Genomic DNA, 22,508 nt, shown 5'->3' with positions numbered 1-22,508 from the left:
AAACGCTTAACTTAAAAAAGGAAATAAATATGTGTGTCTCTATTCACTTATCACTACACGCATTCAAACGAGTTACATTGAAAACGAAATTATAATTACAACTCCACAAAGAAAACTTTTTTTTCCTAATATCATAATTTGAATCAAAGACAGTAGAAATGCTTCATTTAAAAAAGGAAATTACCAAAGATCAACCTACCTTTTTTCTCAACATTACACTTGGATCATTACACATATAAAATAGGAATAATTAGATTAAAAAGGAAACTAGGAAACTCCCGAATTCTTCTTGAGTAATTCTGTATTTGAAGGTAAGTGAAAAATTATCCGCAATGTAGCTATATCTTTTCTTACACTGCTCGTACTGACCTCTGTTCCCGCTCATTTTATTGCTATGCTGTTGTGATCATGCTAGTAAAGATAGATCCTAATTCCTCCATTGGTCTTCCTTGTTTTTCAGATAGATCATGGCAGCTCAATTAGAAGTTTGCAATAAAGAGGAACATGAAACGCAAGTCTGTTGTGGATGATTTCGTACACAGAACGATGACTAATTTCCGAAGGATATGCTACTTCATCAATAGTCACTCGTCTTTTTAACAGAACTATGTCACATGCATGCTCAATGTTGTTGTTATTTGTGGCCATAGATGGTCTTCCGGCTCTTTCCTCGTGCCTAACATTTGTGCGATCATTTATGAATTTTTTCAATCCATTCGTTGACACTGTTCCTGTATTGTGCCGAAAGTCTTTGATGAATTGCGGCCCCTGATACATCTTCTCACCGCAAAAAGCGGATCACTATTCGTTGTTCCTCTTTGGTGCAAACTTCTAAGGGAGCGGCCATGATCTACCTGCAACAAATGGAAGACAAATGGATAAATTAGGATCAAATTTTCATAGCATGACCACAACACCATAACAATAAAACAAACGAGGACAGAAGCCAGTATGAACAACGTGAGAAAATTTATAACCACATTGCGGATTATTTTTGACATACTTTTATAATAGATAATAGGAATAAAATCCTATGTTACACTCAGGATTCGAAGATCAGCGGTCTTGACTATTTTTTTTTTTTTTAATTTTCTTCAAAAGATGTCAGGGAAATACTAGGATAGCACCTCAAGTCAGATGTCAGAGATGAAACAAACTCGCTTTGTTAACCCGTTTTTTACAAACTCTGTATCACGCACTTACATAATCAATTATCATAGCCTAGAAAGTATATGCTTGCTTCAAATTGATTTTTTCTCTCTTGTGTCCACTGGGATAACGTTATGACCTAAGGCACTTTCCGCAGTTTTCGTTCAACGAAATAGTGTGATGACGTCCCTTGAATTTGCACTAGAAACGAAGCCACGTGTTTTGTGGTAGCGTAGAAATAGTTCTTTGCTTCGCAAACATGGATGGGAAAGAAAGTTCAGTGATAATGCTTGTGGGTACTTTAGGTCTACACCTCATGAGCATATATTAAGAAATGAACATTGTTGCATTTTCCCACTTGCTCTCTCAGATTCCCCTCGTTACATTCAGAAAATTTTATATGATTTACCTCTGGATCAAACAAGGGAAGTAAGTGTATTTTAAGCTTCTATTTATGTGAGTTCTTTGGATTTTTATTAGCCAATGGTAACTGAGTGGGGTAATTTGAGTGTAGTGCATGGTACACTAGAACGATAAGAGTGTTATAGATACTGGGAAGAAGACTGGTTTCGATTCTCGATAGCATCTCAAGTGTGTTGTCAAACATGATTGAGAAATATTTTCCCCTCGTAACTATTATAGATACTGGAACTAAACTTGACACAAGCATTACGCATAGCCCATAGTATTTTTTGAAATAGATTATATTCCGGTATCTGTAGGGGGGATCGCTCCATAGGGAAAGCAAATTTCCCCCACAAAAGGAAGAAAAATAAAGGAAATTTTCCTACTTATATCAAATTTCCCTTTCTTCGTACATTATGAACACATGTGCATCGTACTATTTCAAAGCTTGTTTAATTCTGAAGAGAATGACTTAACCATGATACTCGCGTAAATAGCACAATGTCCGGAAACTTTAATTTTGTGTACCCTATTTTATTCTTAATAATATGTGCAATTTGATATTATCAAACAGGACTGACAAATATTTCCCCCTCGTAAGTGTTCTTGATGTCGCAAATGAACCTTTCCAAACGCATTACGTACAGACCGTAAGAGTTATCAAGGTATATTATGTTAGGGTATCTGTAACGTAAGCCGCTCCAGGGGATACCAAATTTCCCTTCTTGTACACCATGCACACGTTACCACGTGAAAGCTTGTTTTGTTCTAAATAGAATGACGTATTAGCCATGATACTAGTTTTCCTTAAAAAAAAAAAAAAATGGAGGATTCTAAAAGGGTTAACTCGACTGAACAAAATAAACGAGTCTTTATTTATTTATTTTTTGAAGGACTGAAATGTTGGATTTTCTTTCTAAATCTCATTATGAATTGCCAATTTGATTCCTTGGAATATATATTACGAACAAAGGGCCTTTGCAACATGGGTAATCGCACTATACGCCACGTATTACAGCACACAAGAATAATTCTGAAGTTTTCCGATCTCCCTTTAACGCCACTATTTTTCGTATTCAAAGTATTACCTGGATAGAACTTGGATTAATGCGCACTATACAAAACATAGTCTGGGTGCCTAAAGAAGAGTCATTTCCTTTGAAACTTTCTCCAGGTAGAGATGAAAGAATAATTTTCGTCCATGCAGGGATGTCCGGATTTGCCAAAAACGCCCTGTTAGTATTCTGGTCAAGATCCACGAAACATTATTATGAAGAAATGGCTAGTGGTAAGTTTAAAAAGTTGTTTGAAAAATAATTACTGCCAAATATACCGGATCATCCGGTCATAATAATGGAAAATGCGTCCATTCGTTCACGACAAATAAACAAAGCACCAACTTCAAAAATTAGGAAATCTGAGATGCAAATGTGACTGCAAGGAAACAATGCGAGGAAAAACATGTGAAACGCGAGGAAAAATCTATTGGAAAATGGAGAAACTACTGGAGGAACTCGCTGATCGTTTGCTGAATAACTTGTCATCCGACTCAGAAGATAGCCAAGATGACAGCGAAAGGGAACAAAACTTTTCAGGGGATGAATTTGGAATTCGGTGTTTGCGTCCCTAAAGGTAAGTGAAAACAAATTTTGCAACTGTAATTCACAGTTCTTTCTGAACAAATTTCCAGTACTGTCATTTTCTCAGATTTTTATACATGGGTGAATTTTATACGCTAAAATGAAAATCTTGCATAAGGTTTTATTTAAAAAAAAAAAAAGAAAAAAGCATTTCGATAATAGTAGAGATTTTCCGCATTTGTTTATTGATTAAGTTTACTCTTATATGTAACTTTTAATTTCGTTGTTTGTACAATAAATTATCACTCTATGATTCGTGGAATGAGAATGGGAAAATGGAGCAATGGCAACAAAGCTGTACTTTATGTTTACAAGTGGAAAATTACTAGCATGAAACTACGACAAGTGGTTTTGAAAGTCATATTATTGTGAAAACCCACCTGCTTTCACTACCCTCGCTGACGTGCCTACTCCATTGGGACACATAACTGCCCTATCGTGCGAACCCAGCAGCTTCGTTGTACTCTGACTGGGATAGGTAGCATGCGTGGTTTTAATGACCACCTAGCACACGTTCGTTCGTCTTTTCTCACTGTACTTTTCATGCCATACATACGGACGCTGTATTTATACGCAAATAGTACGGTAATTTTCTATTCCAAAGTGTAAAAGTTCACACACCTCTGTATTGAAGGAACTGACTTCTTACTTAACATAAGCTAATCTAAGCAAATGTAACACATATTGGTACTTTTTGTTAACTTTCCGTACGATCCGGCGATACAGCAGAAATTCCAGTACACAATGATACAAGTATATGGAACCATGGAAATAAATCTTCGTACATGCGCATATGCACCGCTGCTACCGCTCAGGTCCCCCTGCTTGCTCTTTTCTGACTCGGTTAGATAGCATTCGTGCTTTTGGTAACTTGCACGACCTATACTAACCTACTGACATATTGTAATTGTCATGTTGAAAAGCTGGAAGGGGATTAACGTACTAAAAGCACTTAGCCCGGGCCAAATACAGGGGACTAGACTATGTCCACAAGCATGAAACTGAAAATAAATTAAACTGAACTGAATCGAACTAACCTACCCTATCCTAAGCCTCATTATGCTGAATCTTCTGTGGCATTAAGGAGTAAAGCCGTAGTAATACTCGTTTTGGCATTACTCGTGAAGAGGGTTCTATCAAATTTCGCCACATTTCTTCCATTTTCATGTTAGGTTAGATCTTTATATTTATTTTAACAGAGTATACTATAAGTAAGGAACTGCATTATTACTTGGAAATTTATTTCAGCAGGGCGCAGTATAAATACAGTGTGGACGTATACGCATAAACGGGGACAGGGGAGGAGCCTACTCGGTAATTGTTTAGTAATGGGGGGGAGCATACTAACGAAAACAGAAAACGTGCCCTGCGGTGTTCTAACCCGCCTTCACTCGCTCACGCTCGCTCGGCAATACTGTCTGAATTAAATGTTATTAATCTAACCTAAGCAAATATGAATAGAATATCGCAAAAAATTGTTAAAAATCTGACCCCGCAAAGCTAAACAATAACCATACGGTATACTCTCATTTCTTCACCAAAAATGTTTCCCATCGTATTTTATCTATAAATTTTATGGGTTAAATTCCAAAGTTGGGCGTCCGTTTACAGCAAAATTTTTAAAATTTACAGGAAAGATATGGATACTTTGATCATTTGTGTGCTTGATCATATATAAGAGTCTCGAAAAATTTGTTTATTTCTTATATATAAGCGGTTACAAACATGGGACTATACGGTGAGCGGAGGGAACTACTTGGCGCAAGGTAACCGATTAGTTGCATTGTGGGAAAGAAACGAACATTTATGTTATCAACATGGCGAATGTACAAGGGGAATTAACTAACAGCTTTAACATTTGTGAAGCAATACGTTGATAACGAGCAAAATCTTTTAAAAGTTTGTGAAGAGCACGGATTAATGAACCTAATAACAAATTGCAGAAAGTGTGGAAAGGAGATAACAGCGAAAAAACGTGGCGAAAGCGGACGCCCAACTTCGGAATATATGCCAATTTTATATTCGGTAGATCCGCCTGCTCGAGTGAACCACGCGTTTTACACAAATATAATACACTTACATAAAGTGAGAAACAAAGCAAAATCTTCTGAAGAACACTCCTTCCATTTCGTTGGTCATTGAAGATATTTATTTTCAGTTTCTGCTGCAAATGTTCTAAACAAAATCGGCAAACGTCTTGCAAATTGTCTTTTCGAATTTTTCGCATCTTGCTTGAATAATCCATAATCATATATGAGTCATTACATTCAAACTCGTACATTTCAGTATTGAACACAGTGCTTCTTCTTCTTCTTCTTCTGCGGTTGTTTCTTGCCTTAGCGAAGATCGCTCTCCCGGCAATTATATTCGGTTTGATGAAAAGAAAAAGATGAGGAATTGGGATGAATCTTTAGAGATGTTTATAAGATGCTGAATAACTTAGTTCTTTGTAAAAAAAGATAATAAGCAGTTAGAACAGGTGGGAATAAGGTGAAAATGAACGAATCTACATTAAAAGGGCCAGAACCGTGAAATTTATGAAGAATAGAGAGAAATGGCGTGCGATATTGTTGATAGAGAGGGCAAGAGAAAATAAGATGATCGATAGAGCCAGTGTCGAGACCACAATTACAAAGTGGAGTGGTACGTTTTCGGAGAAGATATAAGCGTTGAGGAGTATACAGAATGTGAAGTCTGTTACGGAGCAGAAAATGGAGGTAGGAGGGAGAGAAAGGATGTTGAATAAACCAAGATGGAGAGCGGAGAGAGCAAGGATGGTGCCAGTACCAACGTGCCTTAGTACAGGAGGCATTATAAGCAGTCCAGCGTTGATAATGAAGTGTAATAAGTCGTGGAAAAAGGTCAATAGGCGAGACTGAAAGATCTATGGGAGTGCCATGCAGGGCTCCGAAACGGGCTGCGGCATCGGCAAGAGAATTCCCGAGGATGTTGACATGGCCTTTGGACCAAATTAAGCAAGTAGTATAGTTGAGGGAAGTCCGGCGGTATACAAGAAAACGGATTTCATAAAGAATCCAGGAGGATTTTGAGGTCCAAGGGGAAGATTGTAAGGATTGGAGGAGAGATTTAGAATCAGTGGCGATACAGATAGATGTATACTGATGCTGAAGTGAATGAAGAAGAGTCGCAAACAAGGCATAAGCTTCAGTGAGAAAGGTAGAGACATAATGGGGCAGTTGAAAGCTGAAACATTGTTGAAGAGAGGAATCGTAGAAGGCTGATCCCAAATGCACGCCCTGGCCAGAACCATCGCAGTACAAATGAACAGTGTCCTGTGGGAGAGGAGGAATGGATGAGGAAAAGCAATGTTGGTAAGTTTCGGGAGGGATAAGTTGGGTAGAAGGGTATTGGGGAAAAATTATAGAAAAGGATTGGGAAAGAACTGGATAATCATGCAAGTAGCAAGGGAGAGTATACGTGCGCTGGATGTGTAATAGATGTGGTGCAAGATCTAGATAACTGGAGTATATGAAGGGGAGAGATGCGAGATATGGAGAACGTTTGCGGCCTGTATGAAGGTGTCGAAGCAGAGTGAGTTTAGGGAGGAGAGAGGATCGTGTAAATTGGAAACGTTGAAGACAGAATTTGTCGGAGAGGTGTTTCAAGTGAATTGCTAAAGGTGGAACTCGGGTCTCAGAATAAAGCGCAGTGGCAGCAGTGGTGATAGGGAGACTAAGTGTACGGCAGAGAGTAGTATATTGAAGGGATTGGAATTTTTGAAAGACTCGAGAAGGAGATGGAGATAGAAAGAAACCACCATACGTTAAAATAGGTAAGTAAACCTGTTTATATAACAGGAGAAGAACACGAAAATCTGTAGACCAAGTAGAAGTAGAAATAGAACGAATTAAACGTAAGAAGGATGATGTTTTTTGATGTAGAAGATGATAATGGGGGGTCCAACGTAAAGAAGAGTCTAAAACGATTCCAAGGTATTTAACTGAAAGACGGCGAGGAAGAGTGATACCGGTGAAAGTAAGGGAGGGTAGGGCGGGAGAGCGTTTGCGAGTAAAGACTAGAAAGGAAGTTTTGTTCCAGTTTATTCGTAAGCCATGTGTAGAACACCAGGTGGAGAAAGTGGTGAGAGCTGAAATGAGTTGAGGTATAGCTAGTTGTGGGGAGGGAGAAGTAATATAGAAGACTAAATCATCACAATAGGAAAGAACCCGGACAGTGTTACTGGTTTGGCGAAGAATTGGGGCCAGAAAGAGATTGAACAAAAGAGGAGATAATACAGAACCTTGAGGAAGACCTTGAGAAGTGGTGCGACCTTCAGAGAGTTGGGAACCGAGGCGAAGATACAAAATACGTTGGACCAGAAGGTTGTAAATGATGCGGAGATATTTCGAAGGGATGCCTTGTTGCCAAAGTATATCTATGAGATCATAAAGGGGAACAGAGTCATAAGCCTGAGAAAGATCAATAAATACGGCAAAAACAAACTGGGTACGGGAAAAAGCAAGCCAAATATCAGAGATAAGAACAGACAGACAGTCAGAAACACTGGAGCCTAGTCGACAACCGTATTGTTGTTTGTAAAATAAAAGGTGGTGTTCACAGAACCATTGGAGGCGTTGTTTCAGAAGATGTTCGAAGACCTTTAAAAGACATGAGGAGAGGGCAATAGGACGATAATGTTCAGCGATACCTGGTTGTTTTGTGGGTTTGAGGATGGGGATAATGACATAATCTTTCCACTGAGGGGGAATTCGTTCAGAAAACCATACAGTATTATATAAGGTGAGTAGGAAGTTCTGGTACAGTGGAGGAAGATGTTGTAGGTGGCGGTAATGTATACCGTCTTTGCCAGATGAGGAGTTGGGTAGGCGGGATAAGATGAGAGAAAGTTCAGACATAGTGAAAGGACGATGGATAGGGGTTGATGGTTCTGGAGAATAGAGAGGTGAAAGCCAGAGAGGAGGGAAGAGACATGTGGATGGTGCTAACTGGGAATGGAATTGATGAAGCCAGGGAGAGGAAATAGATTCACCAGAGGGAGGACGACATGTCTTGTTACGAAGGGAGCGGTAAAATTTCCAAATGGAGGATAAAGAGGAACCATAACGGAGGTTGGAACAAAATTGGCGCCAGGCATTACGACGGGTTTGTTGAAGAATACGGGTCGTAGTGGCTTGGGTTTGTTGATATACCAGGAAATTGGAATAGGAACGAGTGGCGAGGTATGTTTTAAGGGCTTGACGCCGTCGGAAAATCCATTGTTGACATTCCCTAGTCCACCATTTAGGATAAGGCGAATGGACATTAGAGGATCGAATGGAGGGAGACGGATCAGGGTGGGAGTGTGATACTGCTTGAGAAAGGCGAGAACAAAATGCAGTGTGAAGATGGAGAGGATCACTAGACGAGGGAGGGGGAGAGAAATGGGCAAAGCAGGAAGAATAAAGAGACCAATCGAGGTTAGTAGAATATGGGCGACCTATAGAGGAGGAGGATGAAAAGGAAGGAGAAGTAGAGTTATGTAAAATGATGGGAAAGTGATCACTGCCATAGGGATCGGAAGTAACAGTCCATGTAAGGTGGCTAGAGTAAGCTGGAGAACAAAAGGTGAGATCAGGTGCGGTAGGAAGTTCACGGGGACGGGGAAGACGCGTAGGAGTACCAGTATTCAGAAGAGTACAGGGTAAGGTGGGAAGTAGACGATACAGGGCAGAGCCAGCGGGGTTGGAAAAAGGAGCCCCCCAGAACGGGTGATTACAATTTACGTCGCCACCCACAATCCAGGGAGGAGTAAGGAAATTAAAAAGATAGAGCCAGAGATGATCAGGAAGGTGAACGTGAGGAGGAATGTAGAGGTTAACCAGGGTGAGAGAGTGAACGGTGACCATTTGACATTGAACTTCTGGGTATTGGATGGGAGGAGGGTGTAGTACGTAAGGTAAAGAATGATGAATGCCGAGAGAGAGTCCCCCTCGACCGTCTGGGCGAACATCATGAAGCCAATGGTAGGAAGGGGTGTTAAAACGGTAGGAATCTGTAAGCCAGGTTTCTTGGAGTAAGAGAAAAGACGGATGAAATAGAGATATGAGGTGATGTAAGGCATACATTTTACTGCGAGAACTCCTCATGTTCCATTGTAAGAGAGTAGAAAAGCAGGAACCAGATGATTTTATAGTGAATGTGATTGTAATAGCTTGAGTATGGTGATGCAAGATTTATAGTCGGGAGGAGAAAATTTATGTTGCGATTTTTCTAAAATAGAAAGGATGGACGAAACAGCGGAGGAAAAAGAAGGTATAGGATCTGCCGCATTTGACGGTTTCTGAAAAGCTGTGACAGTACTGGGAAGGGGAGAAAATGCTAAAGGGGATCGGTCAGTTGGAAGAGGTGGGGGACGGGCAGAAAAAGAAGGCGAAGAGTGAGGACTGAGAGAGCGCTTTTTTCTAACACCGGTAGGAGAGGAAGGAGAATGAGAAGTGGAAGGCCGAGAAGTAACAGCTGAATATGAAAAGGAAGCGGAGGTAGGGATAGAGGACGGAGTAAAGCTAGAATTGGCAAGGGAGGACGAAGTAGAATGGGGAAGTGGATCTCCCTGTAAGGAGCGCTGTGCAGGGGTCGTGGTTAAATAGCGTCGTTTGGCATCGGTATAGGATAGATGTTCTGTAGCCATCAGAGTATTAATTTGAATTTGTATAAGGCGTTCAGGACACTGAGGGAAGGTAGCCACGTGGTCACCAGCACAGTGCTTACATTTGGGAGGTGCAGAGCAGGAGGAAAAGGGGTGGCCGGGTAGGCCGCACCTAACACAAGATTGTTTACCACGACAGGCCTGCTTAAAATGGCCGTAAAAAAGGCAGTTAGTACATTGCTTGAGTCTCGGAATATATGTTTCGACGGGAAGGTGAAAATAGAAAAGGTTGCAATGGGAGGGGAGAGTGTTGGCATCAAAAGTGACTACGATTGTGCCGGTGGGGATGGAAGAATCCGTAACAGAAGGTGGAGAATCGGAGGTTGGAGGTAAAGAAGAGTCAGAGGTAGGGGGAACTGTAGAAACATCAGACGAAGAACGTTTACGAAACATACGGCGAACATGTAAGATTGGAGCGCTACTGCGTAACGCAGTGATGAGTTCATCGTCCGTTAAGGACGGATCGACTCCTCGTAAGATACCCTGACATGAAACGGCGTAATTCGGAATATAAGCACGCCAATTATGTGCCGCTAATAAAGGATGTTGTAGGAAATCGTTGGCTGCTTTGCCAGTTCGAAAAAAGACCTTTAAACCCTGGGGGCCAAGAGTGCGAATATCTGTGACATCTGTAAGATTGTTATTATATAAGAGTCGACCTAACTTCATAGGATGTTGTTTGCCCAAGGCAGACGTGGAGGACACGTGGACGACATAAGGTCCTAGATGGTGATTTTTATAACTGTTGTTGGTAGTGTGTGCATAGGGCACAGTTGTTATATGAGTAGTAGAATTAGTAGATGATGAAGTATCCATCTTAGTTGATTGGAGCACATGTCCGTCAGAGGAGGCTGCCATATTTGGCAGCGACGAAAGTGAAAAAAAAAAAAAACCTTGCACTAATGCACCACACACGTAGTAAATAAAAGGAAGAGAACACAAGTCAAAGACACTATAATGTGAGAACAACGAAACTAAAGAGCACTCAAAATCAGCTGTAGACCTAGCACAGAAGTACACTCAGTCGAAGCTCACAACGTCTTCGTGTATTTATTTCAAAAAGTCCAGTGCTTCAAATAAACACTAACAAAACATTGAAACAAAACAAATTTATGTAGTGTTGCCAAGTTCTAACAATATAAATCCCTCTAAAGCACGAATAATATTTCATTTAGCTTCCATAGAAAGAGAATGGACTTTTAACACGGAGACGTAGCCAGGAAGGATAGTGGAACATGTCCTGCCACGAATTTTGGTTATGAACAAAAAGTGGAAAGGATTAAAAGAAAACTGATGTAATTGAAAAGAGAAGTAGAGTAGAATATAATAATCAAATCAACTCTGAGATTTAGTATTACGACAGTATACTACCGCCTTATGCAGAGTCTTTTTAATTTCTTATTTGCAAAATACGAAAGATCTGACTACTGCATGAAACATATGTTAGTCGAATTCTTTAGTATGGCAGTGATGACGCATCAGAACGTCTCTGCATAAGACCCATGGAATTTCACACCCATTAACAGGACTATACATTTACGCACAATTGGCGCTGCGAAAGTGTTCTCCTTTCAACCGCACTGATGAACGGCAAAAACGCGCGTGGATGACATTGTGTATTATGAATGACATTTTAAGAAGCAGAAAATAACAATTGTTTGATCTCAATCAGTTTATAGCTATATGGAAAAGAGAGAAAATGATACATCCTTTCATGCTTAACTCACACATATCTTTAGATATTGGAAAATTATTTATCACATAAAGTAGCTATTTTAATGTATAAAATCAAGATTATTGTTGTGGCCCACTTATTGGTTCCTCTGCAAAGACCTTGTTCATTTGTCTTAAAAGTTAAATTTCGTATTATTTTAATCATATATAAGTGAAGGCTTATAATTCTCTAGAAAACTTCTAAGCAATTGACCACTTATCAACTGACGATCAGTAACAATTAGAGACATACGTTGGTGTGGATGCTGTAGGGTTCGACCCCCGAAATCCCGACAATTTTTTTTTGGTAAATTTAGCCTAATTTCAGAGGTAATTTTACAAACTTGAATATAATTGAATCAGTCATTGCAAAAAAGCCATATGTCCTTCCCTACCACATTTTCATTTTGGTGCAAATTCGAGATGTGCGCCAAGAAACACGCATCCCTTGTGAAAAGCCAAATTGTATGATCACATTGTTACATATCCTACCCTATTGCCTCACTATCATCGATGCTACATGTTGTACAGGTCGAGTTTGCAACCCAAAGTTTTTTCTTTCTCCTCAGCAATTTACTTTGGTGGACATCTGGCCTTTTCGAAATGACTGATTCAATTTGTTTTCATATTGAATTTGGACCTACCCGAAAAACTTCAGACCAGTCGAAATGAATTCCTGTGTATGTTCCTAATGACAGTAGCTACATTAAACTGACAAGGTGTCACAGGTTGAATTATGTTTGCAGAAAGGAAGAAATATGTGTAACACGTTCAACCCAACATCTGACTGTAATGAAGAAGCTATGCTTTACGAACTCCCGACGTAAGCCACCGGTGATGCATCCATTCTTCCTTCACCGTATTCAAAATATCGTATTCAATATACAGTATACACTTAACACAGTGCAATAACATAGAAAGTCCAAACACTGTTTTACTTTTCTAACTAAAAGCTCAAAGGCAAATTATAGCCACGAATGAAGATCGTGTACCACAGGTTGCGGACGTGCGGATGAACGTGATAAACATATTTTACCTAGATCTGCTTTTATCTAGATTAACTGGGGTAAAATAGAAAATGACAGCGAAGATTAAACTGTAGGACATTGATTCACCATATTATGGTTTCAATCACTTTGTGATGTCGTGCGAATATTAAAAATTACACTCAATACTTAAACTAATAATAAACAATCTTTCAGTTATATAAAATAGAACGGTGCTTCAGACTTTCTATGTTATTGCACTGTGTTAATTGTATATATTGAACATACTGAAGGAAGTATGGTATTTGCCACCGGTGGCTCACATCGGAGTTTTCATAAACCACAGCTTCTTCATTACTGTCAGATGTCGGGCTGAACGTGTTATGCATTAATCATAGTATTAAAATAGTACGAACTAAAAATATACACGAAAAAGCGTATTTGACATCTGCATTTTCAATTGATTGACTGAATGACTGGACATCAACTTTATTCAGCTCTGAGGCTATATGACAGGGAATCTCTTACTGCAATGGAAATCAAACCACTACTTGAACTTGCTCTGGAGGCAAGCACTTCTCCATGGATCACAGTTGTAATGAAACACAGATCCTCGTGCTTATATACTTAGCATAAGCGTCTTTGTTGCGAGAGACGAGGGTTCGATTATTGATAAGATCTCATATCGTTCAGATCGTAGATTAAGCTGGAAGTTCACTTTCATATTGGCTTGCTATTGATACGCACTCTATACTGAAATCCATATTGTAACTAAACGCCTCAATCACTATACCCCAAAGTTAAATCTATCCAACTGTCATCGGTGCTTTAATGCATCATTGTATCTGGTCAAAAACTTTTACTGTATTAGTTCTCGATTATACTGGAGCCACTGGAGTCAAAATTGCATTTATGGATTGGCTTGAAGTCTGTTAACAATAATGATCTCGTAGATCCGGATTAACATATCTGGAGGCCCGGGTCTAGAAAAAATATGTGATCCCTGCTGACTTCACCTAGTACATTTCGTTTAAGTACAGTACGAAAGTTAAAGGAATGTCTCATGGTTTTGATTACATTTTATTTTATGCTGATGATGATGATTGCATATTCATGATTTTTTAAGATAGTCAGTTGAGATCTTGATCAGAGTGGAAGTCCATGCCCACCTGGAGGCCCGGGGCTATAACCCCTTAATCACCTTTAATCCAGTCCTGTGATTACGACATTATTTTCTTTGAAGTGAAAATGTAACCTTGGATCCTAATGCACAATTACGAATCACTCATTTATATAAAATATCTGGTGTAGTAAAAAGTAATGCATTATTTTGCCAATAGATGGCTTCAGGGATCTGTATCTCGCGTTGTATAAGTCCGATCGGGTTCAAAGAGATGGCGTTCAAACGATGAGATTGCGTACTACAAACACTGTTCAGATAGTTGTGATGAGTTGACTCAGTGTTGTGTGAGCGCGAGTCAAAATGGACACTAACAAAGAGAAAATACGCTACATTTTACAGTTTTTCTTCGATAAAGGCGAAAACGCAAGTCAGGCGGCTGCAAATGTGAATAGTGTTTATGGTCCTGATACTGTAGAAGCCAATCACGCGCAATGTTCGTTTCGTCGATTCCGTTCCGGTAATTTTGACGTCAAAGATGCACCATGCACTGGAAGGCCAAGTGTCGAAAATGTCGATAAAATCATGGACATTGTCGCGTCCAACCGTCATGTAAACACTGTGTCGATTGCCCAAGAGCTAAACATTGCACGAAAAACAGTGTGGAACCATTTGCATAAATCTGGATACAAAAAGAAGCTTGATGTATGGGTGCCACATGAGTTAACACAAAAAAATCTCATGGACCGAATTTCCATCTGCGAATCGCTGCTGAATCGCAATAAAATCGACCCATTTGTGAAGTGGTTGGTGACTGGCGATGAAATGTGGATCACTTACGACAACGTCACGCGAAGACGGTCGTGGTCGAAGCGCCGTGAGCCGCCGCAAACGGTGAACAAGCCAGGATTAACGGCCAGGAAGGTTTTGCTGTGTGTTTGGTGGGATTGGCAGGGAATTATCTACTATGAGCTGCTCGCATACGGCCAAACCCTTAACTCGGAACTGTACTGTCAACAATTGGACCGTCTGAAGACAGCAATCGCCCAGAAGCGGTCAGCTTTCGCCAATAGAAGAGGCATTGTGTTCCACCAGGACAACGCCAGGCCACACACATCGATAGTGACTGGGCCAGAAGCTCCGGGAGCTTGGTTGGGAGGTTGTATTGCATCCACCTTATAGTCCGGACCTGGCACTGAGTGATTACCATCTGTTCCTTTCCAGGGGGAACACGTTTGCTGGTGAAAAAGTCGCTTCAAGAGAGGCTTGTGAAAATCAACTGTCTCAATTTTTGCCACTAGGGACAAGGACTTCTATGAGAAGGGCATCATGATATTACCTTCCAAATGGCAACACATTATCGAAGAAAACGGCGCATATGGGACCTAAATCGGATCATTCTAACTATGGTAAGTCAAGCCTTCAATGTCATGCCAAAATCATGGATTACTTTTTACTACACCAGATATATCGTGTAAAGGAATAGTTTTAGACAATGATGAGTTTAGAAGTCTGGTTCCCAACTCTGTTTATCTGTCTCCCCTTCGTAACCTTACATACTTCATGTCCTCCTCTGCCATTTGACTGACTTCAGATACAGCTATGAATTCAGACATTTTCAATATTATTATTATTATTATTTTCTCACGAGTGTATATTTTTTCAGCAAGACTTCTGAGTACCACTGTAGTAAGGTATTATCATTATTTATAGGCGCCGACTCTATGGGGCTTTGGGGTCCGAGCCCCTCCACTGTTCATAATACGGGGCAGACCCCTCCAGTCTTAACGAAGTAGAGAACTCTCAAATAACTTTGCTTAGGAGGATTAAATGTATTATTTCTTTTTTTGTAACAAAGTTCACTCTGAATTGGGCAACATGAACTTTAAATATACATTTTAAATGTTCTATTTAGACCATCAACTTTGGAGAACATAAGACAACTATATCATCAGCTTTGAGGAGGGTAAATCGGAAAGAGCAAAACACAACTTATTACTATATAGTCTACAAAGCTGAATAATAATTTTATTAGCATTTTTACCAGAAAGAGTTTCAATACTGAAGCTATATGTTGTTTGACAATTATACTAGTATATTATTTAGTTAATTCTGAATCAATCGAGGTCGTCAACACGTACCTTAGGCAATATTAATCTGTACAATATTTAGCTATTCTCAAAATTTCTTCCTCTACTCCTGTGTTACGCAATCGGTGTGCGTCAAGAAGGAGAAAGGTATGAGGCGAACTTTGACCTATTTTTTAAAAAAATAATTGTGAAGTTATTATTATTTTGCCGTAGTTACAGTTTTGCATTCGGTAAGTTGTTGGAACAAAGTGTTGGGACTACTCTCGTAAAGAAAGTTTATAAATGATCATTACGTGTTTCGGAAAACGTACATAGAACTAATTATAACCAGAGGCAGCTCGTAAGGTAAGTCCAACCGGCAAAAGTTAAACTTTTTCACTTCGAAATAGAGAAGAATACTTTATCAATGTACTAATTGTTGTATATAATTGCATATCAATGTAAGGTAGGCGGACTGATAAAAATCAAGGAACCATACATTAGTTGAAATGTTATCCATGCCTATGGTTCAGTTACTAGAGAATTTCAAAAATTCTTCCCTTGTGATACAATCGGTCACCGAGTTCATTTTCAATTATATATTTCTATGAAATGGGTTTCTCAATCTCTGAAATTACAAGAAATAGAGAAAATAGAGAGATCCAAGTATGTGAATGAAGCAGTGAGACATGCATTGTCACCTATTCTTCCACGGATCATATCACTCGTCTGAATGCAGTTAGACAGGCTCAACTATCAAATTAAAAGCTCCACTTGTGCTTTAATAATGATAATAATAGAAATACCAGTAGACTGGCTTCATGTATGGAGTTTAAATCTATTTTACTCATCTGTCATTATAAACTATAGTTCTCTTTCATAAATTAATAATAAATTCACGTTTCGCGTTTAATACTACTATTATTACTGCAACAAGAACTACTACTACTGATAATAATATAGATTTATGACTTACAATACACGTTCATGTTAATAGTGTCACATAATAAGCTTTTGAGAGGAATCGAATTTTGGTTTGCCGTGTTGAATCATGGATAATATTCGTATGCCCCAAGTAAGAAAAGATTGTGGAACACTGCTTTGTCCAAGGGATAAAGAAAAAATAATTCTAAAGCCTTCGGGTCTATTTAACATGGCTTGTAGTAAAGTATGCAAGAAATGTTATAAAAAAACATGTATTGTGAAAGGGGAAACGGCTGTGATTAAAGACATTATTGTTAAAGGACGGAGGAAACATTTGAATGAAAGGAAATTTGTCGTTATTTGAGTGATTATCAGCAGAGAACTGCACTACTAGGTAGGAAGTGGGTGTTAATGTTTCAATCTAAAGAAATATGCCATGTTTAGAACCACTGACCTCTTATCCCCCACCCGATGTAAGCAAATTCGATTGGAATTGATCCAGATCGTTTGATTGCCAAGCATATTGACATATCGAATCAATTTTTTTTATCAAAATTCGGTCAGATCGTTTCATTGTCGATTGATCGCGTTTGTTCTTCAGGGAGGCTGCATGTTTTAATTGAGATGATTCTGAAGCGCTTTGTAGTGCCGCTAATATCTTTACGCTCTTAGCCGGCTCCGGTCGGTTGCCAAGAACTGGACATACCCCACAGGAGGGGAGGCATTAAGCCGGAAATAAATCAGAATGGTTATTCATCACCAGGTTCCAATGAAGTGACAGTCGAAAGTAACCACACTGAAATGGCAAGCTCTGGTTTTAACAGAAATAATATTATTATTATTAATAATAATATTAATATTATTAATAATAATAATAATAATAATAATAATAATAATAATAATAATAATAATAATAATAATAATAATAATAATAAAGCTGGCGCAAAGAAAAGGAGACATTGCCATGCTTATTTATTTAACGCATATTCTTTTTACAGAATTTTATGCTTTTCTTATTTTCTATCGCTTTTTTCTACTTTTCTCCTGTTTGCTCCTTCCTTGTCTTCTCTTTCCATTTATTCTCCCCATCCATATATGCTTTTGTAAAATAGCAACAATCTGGCAACAACTTTTTTGGTTTATTGTCTGCAGCTTAGAAACAAATCCAATCGTTTCCCTTTCAGAACAAGTATCTATCGTTTGAGAGAAAAAATATTTGATGTTTTGTCTTGTGTGTATTACACGAATTTTTGAACTGAAATATGTATGAAATAGCGAAAAGAAAGAAGTTATCTGATGCAGACGGACTGAAGCAGTCACATTATGACGATGAAACTCGGTAAGTGTATTTGTCATTAAAAATAAGTAGTCACGTGCTGCAGCATTTTAGTAAATTCTGCTTTTAAGAAGCGAAAAAGGGGAATTTCTGTATTTTTTCAATATGTGAAAATGACATCGAAGTTCTTTGTTACCAACACGGGAAGGCGACTAGGGTGCTCGAATCTAATTTTTAAACATGTGACTTGGTTCAGGCAGGATTTCTCTCATGTCACTTTTACTAAAATATGCGTATCGTGAAGGCTGAAAAGGGTTATATCAGATACGGAGTATCTCAGAAATCAATTATCTTCGGGAGGGAGAACTCGGTATACAAACCTTTCTTCAGTAAAAATAAGTGGTTAGGTGTTATTTTCTCCACACTTTTTATTTTGTTAGGGACAAAATTTTTCAAATATGTTTTTTACCTTTCTTCGTAGAACCAGTAAAATGAGAAAACGTTTGTTAAGTTTTAAAAAAATTTTGAGCATAGTTAGCGATTGGGTCGATCTGAGTGTTAATCAGTTTATTATGATTGAAATTCGTATCATAAGGAAAGAAGGAGGTTTAGTTTTATTCGAAAGATTAATGAGTACATCGAGCTGAATTTTCTTAATTTCAATTTGATATAAATGTGCATCACCAGGAAAAATGTTCAAATGTTTTCAAAAATCTGCATTCTGCGTACGCCAGGCATTTCAGCTAATCGAAGTCTAACAACGAAATAAAAACAAAGTTTCAATCAGAAATGACAAAATTTTGCAAATTTATTTAACAAGAGTTGTAAAACATCATTTAAAGTAACTTTAGATGTCTAAGATATCTAACAAAAGCTTATAAGATTTTTATGGCGAAGCGGGAACTGCCAAAATAAAAAATATTTTTGCTATAGCACCGTGGACAGAGTTAAATGAGACCTAGTATTTTTCCTTGGAATCAACTTGGAAAAATGTACGTCTCGCAAATTAACTTTTCGCCAAATAACTTTATTGTTACTACACTTAAACTAATTGAATAAACTAAATCATTCCCACGAAATAGCCTTCTTTTACTCGTAACTAATATACGTTCGAAATTCATGTGGACCATTCATCTTGCTTCCCCTTCGTTGATATACACCTTTCCAGAGGTTCAACCAGAATATCAGAAGCACTCTTCTCCCTCAGTCAACAGTGTACTGTCAGGGTTGGAAATTCTTCTGGGGAAAAATATAATATAAAAATTTTTATTATCAGGATACCTAAATTTATAAATTATCTCTGAATAATTTTACCTTTTGTAACCGTACCTTACAACACCACGGATATTTGAAACGTCGACCTACACTTATTTTCTAACGACCGAATTACAATTCGTTAATAGCTAACTACACAGTTAAGGAAAAAGCAAGAAGGCTATATTTTTGCATATTCTCACATTTTGTTCGTAGCGATTTTACCAATAATCTAAACCACACAATCTGTCATATCCAGGAACCGAACACGGGTCATTTCACACGAGAGATGTGAATCACGGAACGTTTTCCGCACGCAGACCTTCATTTGTGGATTTCACGCGAGATTTTACGTTAAAACTGTAAACTGCTTGCTGTACCACATATGCAAAGACGCGATGCACAAGCGCTTTTGGGTTTGCCTCGAATTTGAGTTTCCTACGGTAGAGATTTAAACGATACGCGCTATTGCCGGGTTTTAACGCCAAACGCGCCGCGTCTCCGATAGATACAGATTTACGGCATAGGTGCTTCCGCCGGGGCTCTACCGGGGTCAGGATCTTTTACGACAGACGATGAGAATATTAACCACTTTCGGTTTTTTACGGATCAATTTCAATTTTTCGCTGATTTTCTTGTGGAAGTTCTTAAATTTATTCGTGATCCTATAAAGAATATTTCGAAAAATACTAAAAGAATTACTCGATGAGCAGTTTCAGTGTGAACGTTTTAACAGGGAACACTCAGTGTGAGCATACTAATTTTTTCGAACTGCTTGGATAAGAAGTTCATTATTTCTTATAAAAGAACACGTAATATGTGTGAAAATACTAAAATTGCGTACCCGATTTTCGAGAGGAGCGAAATAATTTTTTGTTGGGAGTGGCCCGGAACCGGTGGTACAACATGAAAGGAGCATTGATTATTAAATCCATGTGTTTGAATGTTCATTTATTTACAATAATTTTAAAAATAGTCATTAGGTGTAGAACTAATTTACATACCTGATCATGGAGATTACACGCACGAACATTCCACCTGAACAATACTTTACAGTAAAGTGAACAGTAGTTCAGAAATTTGACAGCAGGTATCGGTACTAGCAGCGGTGTCGGCATACATGATATAATAGATATTTATCCGGTTTTGATATTATTTCCTTTTACGCCGTCATAAGTAAAAGATTAGAGGAGTTTTGTCTGCATTTTAAGCAGTTGTTTTTAAACTTATAGTGAATTTTAAAGATTTTTTATTGAGATCCATTATTATTATTATATTCCAGTGAACTAATCCTTGGTGAGTCATTAGTGGGAACAGTAGCAGAAACAAATCCAGTTTTTTAAGGAGGCTACAATGTTGTTGACCGTCGGGACTACCGACGTGATTGTCATCTTCTTGTTTTACATATTTACCAGAAATTAACTAGAGATTAAGATGTGTGTATTTTATATTTCTTATATTTACTGATTTTTTAAAAAAGAAATCATGAATTTTGCAATTTTCCTTCTCTTGTTTTCAACCAGTATTAATGAAGAGAGAGAGAGACTTTTTTAAATTGAGTCATTCTTCTACATAATCTAATTTAGTTTTGTGTTTTTCTTTAACTTATTATTTAACTGAAGCGTGAAAATAAATGATTGATCTTTTGTTTACACAATAGTTAACTGCTGTTTGAAAATAAATGATTACTTTCCTTCTCATACGATATTTAACTGTAGCTTGAAAATAAGTGATTATTCTATTTTTAAAAATTGTATTCATTCTTTCCCATAAATTAATTTGATTGCTGTCTTTCTGTTTTACTTATATTATTATTATTTAACTGAAGCTTGAAAATAAGTACATAATATTTAACTACTGTTTCAAAAATTATTGATTGTTTGTCACAAAATATTTAACTGTAGCTTGAAAATAAGTAATTAGTCTTTTTTAAAACATTATTACTAAAGGGAACTTCAGAACTCAAAATAGTTGATTATCTTTTGTCTGTTTTAGATGGATTTTTTTTGGCCAAGTGAAGAACTGAACCTTTTGAATAAACTCTACTTGCAGGAGCTGGTGCACGGCCTGAATGATTACCCGAGAATTTTTAACGTTTGGAAAGCCGTAATACAGCTACAACGATTGGGACGTGGGGGATCGGAGAGGTGTGATGCACTGCTTCGAAAGTGTTTACGAAGGTAATGACATTACTTCTCCAGCACTGTGTATCCAGTGCTGATATTTCAGATCTGTTTGTCCACGGGTTTTTCCGTGCGTATGAAAGCTATGATCACGCTCAGAGAAAATTTATGTATTTATTGTCTTGTGGGGAAGGTTGGGTAGACAGAATAAAGGGTACGAAGGTGTCATATTTTTCGATTTTGGGACGCAGTTTGTTTCGTAACAATTCTTAATCCCATCTGGAAACCCCATAGTCGCGAGCCCTCAAGAAAATCAACTTGAGTGATAATATAAATCAATTAACTAATGAAGACTTAGCATTTTTAGATGAACTAGATGGGATTGATAATCTAAATTCCATTAAAGAAATCACGAGGTTGGTTGAAAATGTGAACGAGGCTGTGGTTAGACCCACGCAAGAGGTCCAGGGACAAAATCTTGTATACAACCCCCCGCCTCAATATTGTGTACAGGATAATCTTGACTATGGAACCAATCTGATCATCAGCCTTGTCAGTCATACGCCCCTGTTACAACATTGGTTGGGTATGGGAGCAATAATTGTAATATTGCAAGTGGTACTAGTAGTAGTAGTAGTAGTAGCAATAAAGTGGTAGTAATAGTAACATTAATAATGACAGGCAAAATCAGAGAAATAGTAACTTCGTAGTTGTTAAAGAAAGGAGAAAAATGTTTCGTAACTTTCATCTTACGGGCCATGAAATCGCCGTCAGAGCTGTGGGTAATGAAAGAAGCATTGATAACCCAGAGGCTTATGTTGAAAGTTTAATTGATTCTGCGTTGGAACATGTTATCCAACGCGCGCCCCACGGATTATATCGAGCTGTACATAGATAGCAATAACAGTACAAATAACAAGCCTGTGTATATTCCATGGAGAAAAAGGGTGATTTTTATGCTAGAACGGTACTTACCTCAATTCCACAAATATTAAATTTAAATGAGTTTCTTTTGGGGCATAAAGTACTCTTTCCCTTCCACGTGACCGACAGTATGTATGGAAGGTGAAGAAATGCAACGAGTGCCGTTCACAAATATTCAAAGTAACAGCATTACTTGCAAAAGCGTTTAATACGAATAGAAAATGAGAATATTTATTGCCTTCCCGTTGCGATTGTTTA

At 38.2% G+C, this 22,508-nt stretch overlaps 2 protein-coding genes across 3 annotated transcripts in view; one reads left to right on the top strand and one right to left on the bottom strand.

Moving 5' to 3' along the window:
• LOC145691061 (uncharacterized) overlaps nt 1–5,517 on the bottom strand; it is a 28,477-nt gene extending 22,960 nt beyond the window's left edge. The window contains exon 1 of one of the 2 annotated variants that reach the window (XM_081766713.1): nt 5,275–5,517. In XM_081766713.1, coding sequence (XP_081622839.1) covers nt 5,275–5,475 — 201 coding nt within the window. In that variant the 5' untranslated portion in view covers nt 5,476–5,517. The remainder of the gene's footprint in view (nt 1–5,274) is intronic. The other variant, XM_081766712.1, reaches the window with a different exon arrangement.
• An 8,526-nt stretch (nt 5,518–14,043) lies between these two features.
• On the top strand, nt 14,044–14,862 carry LOC145689803 (histone-lysine N-methyltransferase SETMAR-like). Its single transcript, XM_081764008.1, has one exon. It carries the CDS (start codon nt 14,044–14,046, stop codon nt 14,860–14,862), a length of 819 nt encoding a protein of 272 aa, XP_081620134.1.
• Nucleotides 14,863–22,508: the final 7,646 nt, after the last annotated feature.

This window comes from Thermobia domestica, chromosome 7, assembly GCF_964235325.1.
Source record: "Thermobia domestica chromosome 7, izTheDome1.hap1.1, whole genome shotgun sequence".
Taxonomy (NCBI): Eukaryota; Metazoa; Arthropoda; class Insecta; order Zygentoma; family Lepismatidae; genus Thermobia; species Thermobia domestica.
The sequence above is the reverse complement of the archived record's forward strand: the minus strand, read 5'-3'. Positions and strand labels throughout refer to the sequence as shown.

Bases quoted from the DNA above. Each gene is read 5' to 3' on its own strand.
- LOC145689803 (XM_081764008.1), top strand. From the start codon at position 14,044: ATGGACACTAACAAAGAGAAAATACGCTACATTTTACAGTTTTTCTTC.